The sequence below is a fragment of the Lolium rigidum genome, chromosome 5 (assembly GCF_022539505.1).
Source record: "Lolium rigidum isolate FL_2022 chromosome 5, APGP_CSIRO_Lrig_0.1, whole genome shotgun sequence".
Lineage (NCBI taxonomy): Eukaryota > Viridiplantae > Streptophyta > Magnoliopsida > Poales > Poaceae > Lolium > Lolium rigidum.
Window position 1 is genome coordinate 200,572,681 of NC_061512.1, and position 6,000 is coordinate 200,578,680.

The window sequence follows — 6,000 nt, forward strand, 5'->3', positions numbered from 1 at the left end:
TCATCTAACATGGTTCATCTAATTGGCTTCCATCTTACTTGTCTAACCAACAGGGTTCATCAAGCAGATCTGGAACACAATCACACATCATACTGTCTTCCATTTGCTTGTGGCTTCTATCCCATGTGTCTCTTCACAGCCTACTCGCAGCCCAATGCCCAGGAGGAATATTGTTTGCCTAAATTGTACAAGCACCCGGAAAAGACAATGATCCTCTACAAGAAGATGCAGATCTACTCCAAATCCCAGCAGTTCCAGTAATTTATCCTGACAAAAAAATAGAGTAAAGCAAGTAGTCCACTTTAATGCAAACACACTTCGATTCCAATAATGCAAGTATACATACAGTAATTCATGGACACATAGGCAAACAATATTTAGAGATTTGTTGTGTATGGCTTTGATGCCCATATACGCTAAGTTTTGTCAAATATATGCTTATTAACGAAATATTGGCCATACACATGTAGATCTATATCTGTCCAACAACCTTATGCAGCAGAAACTAAAAATGAAATTTTATTCAGTTCTCCGAATGCCAAATGGCTGGTTTTACGTGATTGTGTGCACAACTTTAAAAACGGTGGGTTCCCTAAATAACCACACAAATTCTAATCCTTTCCGTCTCCAAAATCCTTACTGTGACTAAAAAAAGTAACCGTGGCTTAGAAAGACAGAAAGTAGACGGTTGTTGTAGGGCAGAAAGAGGAGGCTGCAGACGTGCCGCACGTGGGGTACAAAACCACTGCAGCGTAGGAGACGTCAAAACGCAACTTCAGACCTAATTCAATACGTATGTGGAGACTCAATCAGACCTGTGGAGGCATAATTTTCTTATCAGATTTCTAATGAGACCATATAAGAAAATGCCACGGCACTATTGATGCAATAGATGAAAACCTGCAGCGTTTAATCTTTCTAGTATGATTAAATCAATGGTGATTACAGAGGTTTAAATTATGTGATGAACATTGAATTTGTAACATGGATAGGCCGTCTACTTTGAAAAAAATCACCATGTTCCCCTTAGTTTCTGAACCTATCAAATAAGAACACTTAGCTAACAATAACAAAAAATTAACCTGTAGATAACTTAATACAAAAATTGACCTGATGTATCAAGTACTCAGTTATATCAGCTTCAGCGCACGGGTTAATGCAACATGATGAAATTTGAGGATATAGATATTCTTATGGATATTATATTGCTCTTGTGTAATGTCATAAACCTTATATAATTTTGTTAACATTACATGGGAGACAAATATTTGTTGGGAAAAGTCTAAATATGCATGAACTAAATGTTAACCAATCCATATATATTAACAATGTATCTGATTTACATTAAATCTTACACCTATTTTCACCTATAGGGGTTTCCCTTTCTCATATAAGTACGGATGAAATCTGAACATAAAAACATAGACGTAACCACTGACTAAATGCAGTGACACATTTAATTACTAAGTCCATCAGTTCGTCATTTATTTTGATGCTGAGTTGCAGCCCACAATTAATTACTAAGTCGATCAGTTCCCCGTTTATTTTTATGTTGAGTTGCAGCCCACAATTAATCCTTGAACTTATTGATATTTGTTTTTGACCTAACAATATCCCATGGCTTCATAGGAGGCCAACTGACAGTAAATCATCAAATTAACATTAATGTTTAAAGTCATCCAGGATATATCTGATCATAGCAAGGAAAATACTTACTTGAACAAAACCGAGCATTGCCCATTTTGTTGGATAGGTGTTATATGCAGTGGCCCTCAGAACTGGTGTAACCTGGTAAATAAAAGAATTCACGATTAACTCAACCTGAAGCGTGCATTGATCTCCATATTTTGTGTGCTTTTGGCACTGCCGTACCCACCCATACTGTATCAACAAAAGATCTGATACGAAACTAACCTATTCCGCTGGTTCCAATCTAGGTGGTTTCCCCATTGAAATTCTTATCGGTTTGTCATCTGTTGCCCATGTGCCGTGAAATCTAGAAAACATTACAGATAAGATAATGAATGTAACCGGTAAGAACTCATCTATACAGATAAAACGTACATGAAGTTGAGCACTGGATGCAGCGAGTTATAAGCAGTTTTAGGGATAACATGTGAACTGAATCTTCGATGCATTCTGTTCAGCCACAAAGAAATTGTAGATATATAAAGATTTTAGTGATACCTCATGTAGCTTGCCACTCGCTGACCCAGGGGCGGCAGCGGGATCAAAGGGCAGGCATTGACGCTCGAACCAACCTCCTATAGTTTTCAAGCAGGAGAAGTGATCCAGATCTTAATCAAAACATGCACACTACAAAACAATGGAATAATATCGTATTAACAGTTGGGTCTTAAAAGTATACTAACTACCCATTTAAATTTCCTTCTTCTGGATCATATAAAGAATGTTTAAATCACAACTGTTAATAGTTGGGTCTTACTAACTACCCATCTACAGAAGATGCAACTTACAAATATTCATCAGACAACCATAGAGCTTCAAGATGAAGAGCCAACATCTAGTGCACAGAGATCTAACAAAGGTCGAAATACTGTCCATATAGTAAAAGAAGATTACAAATTACGTAAACAGTTGCACCAGCCCAAGTAAGTGTTATAGCTTTAGAAATTCCCTTTACATGTACCTGAATCCCGGAATCATATAAGTGAATTACTGAATCAAGCCTTTTTTGAAAGGCCATCTTTAGTTTCCAGATCTAACCAAGAATAAGGGCCTCAACTTCAGGGCAGAGTGACTAAAGTTGGAAGCACACACACAGTTTTATACTTTCGATTCACTTGGCTGAGATATGCACTAGTATAGTCAAGCTAGCAAATTCAAATATAAGCAAATTATCTGAATATCAACTGATCATGGTCTTTTAATATTTATTAGTGTAACTTTAGGCTATACCAATCCTATGATATTAATCGGAATCAACCAGTTGGTATAGAATGTGTAACCTCATAATAAGCCACAATTCTGTGAACTTGTTGTTTTGAAAAGTTGTAACCATGAGTGTAACTTCAGGATAAAGAAATATTTTTGTGAACTTTAGGTAGTTTCTCTTATTCTCTGAGCTGACCTCTCTATGTGTTTGTATCAGTTTTCTCATCACATGGCTCACTCTGTGTTTCTTCTGTATTCTGTACAATTTGGGAAGTATGAATAAAGAATGTGGTATTGTTTCATGATTTATAGAACAATTTATACACTCAATCTTTCTGACTAAATGCAATGAGTGCACAAGCAAAGTTTTTCAGTAAATTATAAGCCAAGGACCACTATCATCATATAAGGTACACAGGAATAAGCATTGGCACACGACCTGGTCACATCTAGAAATTGCCCACTCCGTTTGATTTTTACAATGTACTAATGGTTCCAGTAATGTGTATTTATTTTGCACCAGTGGTGCATTTTTACATACACTCTATGTAGTCACCCTTTATGCATGACTATCTTTCAGGTTCAGTTTTGGCAATCTGTGCAAATTTGATTCAGTTCATACAAATTGTAACTTTACAGAAAGCTAACAACAGGAATGCTTACCCAATGACCCAATGATCATATATAATTTTAAAGCATATCTTGTGTGCAAAGTATCCACTAATTCCTGCTGAAGATTTTTTTTTTTTGAATCATATGCCTGAAACCATCATAACTTTGGACTCGTTGAAAATTATATTAATGGAGGGATCGAATAATTATATGGCGATGTCGTTGTACACTTCTATACGTACCTATGCTCTAAGACTAATAATTGCAATATTCAATTTATTTCTAGTAGGCCTGAACTCAAGTTTTACCTCCTCAGTTCTATCCAGGAACTAAAATCTAATGGGATTGTACCACCGACAATGCTGTCGTGTGCAAGGAGGAAGCCATTAGCAGGATGATACAAACTATATGCTATGGCTTCTACATTTTAATAATAATACAATTTGATGAATAGTGGAATTGGCATAAGAGCATACCTGTCCATTGTAATTGTAATGCTAATAGCGCGAGAATCCTGCACTTTGGCGAGCTGAATAACACACTAATAATGATTCTGGTTTCGCCATTCCAAACAACAATCACCTAATATAGAGAAAAAATGGAAAAATCTAAGCTAAACATCATATATATCTTATACGACATATCAATATGCATACAACAACCATCAACAATTAGCTGAATACCAACATAGTAATGGAGATACTAGCAGAAAACCAGAATTGTAACGAAAAGCATTGTTTAACCCTCGAACTACCAAAACATGTGAGAACCAATTTCCCTTTTACCTTACAAATCGTTATGCACATAATTTCTACTATGGGAGTATATCATATAAATTATATGGGGGATTAACAGAGGCATCATGCCTCCAAACATAACCTAGCTGTCAGGCATACATTTGCAGTTACCAGAGAGTGGGTACCTCGATTATACTCTGTATAGGAAAGAACAAGACACAATAAAAATGTGTCTTGGGGGTTAGAAGGGCCTAAATAAACGTTTGTTTCCACAACAGGAAGCAAATAATAATCATTGGCACAAGTTAGAACCTGTTACATATTCAACTACGAAAAATCTAAGCTAATACAAAACTTGACATCAGGAAAATGGATACGAACTTAGACCGCCGAAGTCCCAAAATTGAAGGGTAAAGTTCTCTAGACAGGCATGTGAGCTTACAGTATCTGCTGGAGTTGAATCCTTGTGAACTTGATTGTTATGAATTCCTTCGAGCATCTTGAGCAACATTTCTATCTATATCGCTAGAACTTTAATCCCTGTAGTTGTATAAAAGGGTTAATACCACACCATAAGAAGAAGAAAAATTGGAAACATACTTTACTAAGTGGAGACCAAATATCTGGCTGTATAAGGAACAAGAGGAAAAACCGGCAAGTAACTTTACTGAACATAAGAAGCAAGGTAATAAGATAAAAACATGTATATAGATGACCGATGCATAACGATTTGAGAGATAACAGAAGAGCCGATTAGAACTGCAGCGTCAAATTTGAATAGCTGAGCTGCAGCATCCTACAGGCATCTTAATATGGTTTGGGGGAACATCGAATTTGAATAGTTGAGCTGCAGCATCCTCCAGGCAGGCATCTTAATATGGTTTGGAGGACAATTTAGAAGCTCGATTTTAATCACAAAAGTCGTTCCCCAACATTTAATATAACCAATTTTGCTTCTCCAAGCCAAATCTCTTCTCCGCACTAGCTCCTCGTAGACCAATCAACCAAGCACAATAATACAGTACATCTAGGCAGCTACACCATCACCCACCCAAACACCCCTAGCTTCGAGCCGAATCAAACCATCACATCTCGAGATTGAGCGGGGATAGATATAGAGCGAGCGTACGTACCCTGTCCTCGGGGTGGAAGCAGGGGTGAATAATCCCGTTCATGTCGAGGTAGAGGTTGTCGTACTCGAGGCAGTTGGGGTTGGGCCTGGAGGTGTCGACGGGCACCTGGACGCCCTCGATCTCGACGGGCTCCTCCTCCACCACGTCCACCACCACCATGGGGTACTTCTCCGCCAGCCAGCGGTAGAACGCCGGGACACCCATCTCCGCCGCCGCCGGCGAGAAGGGGAGCTCGCCGCAACCCTAACCCTATTATTGAGCGAACGGACGCGGGGGAGGCAGAGGACGAGGGGGAGTGAGGCGCCAAACCCTAAAAAAAGGAGGGACGCGGCCGGCCTCCCTTCCCTCCCGCGGTCGGTGGAGGACCACGGGCGAACGGGGTTTGGGGGCGGACGACGGACGACGGAGGAGTGGGAGCACGGGGGCGCATTTGGGAAGGGGAACGAAGGCAAATCTTCTCTTTCGGCTATTTGCTGAAAGGTCCCTGTGTTTCTCAGTTAAGCACTCTACGTAAGGCTTTTCTGAAACTCTGCAATAAATTAACATAGAACTTTGGCGGCATCCAACAAAGTGCCGCTAATCATCTAAGCTTTGCCGGCACTTTAGATACTGCCGCTAATTCC

General features: G+C 39.2%; 1 protein-coding gene across 1 annotated transcript; it reads right to left on the bottom strand.

The window, feature by feature from the left end:
* Positions 1–87: 87 nt before the first annotated feature.
* LOC124656934 lies at positions 88–5,792 on the bottom strand. Its single transcript, XM_047195581.1, has 5 exons — positions 5,378–5,792; positions 4,687–4,784; positions 3,984–4,089; positions 2,188–2,264; positions 88–267 (listed from the first exon to the last, which is right to left on the bottom strand). The coding sequence occupies exons 2-5, from the start codon at positions 4,753–4,755 to the stop codon at positions 88–90; spliced, it is 432 nt and encodes a 143-aa protein (XP_047051537.1). The 5' UTR covers positions 4,756–4,784; positions 5,378–5,792.
* Positions 5,793–6,000: the final 208 nt, after the last annotated feature.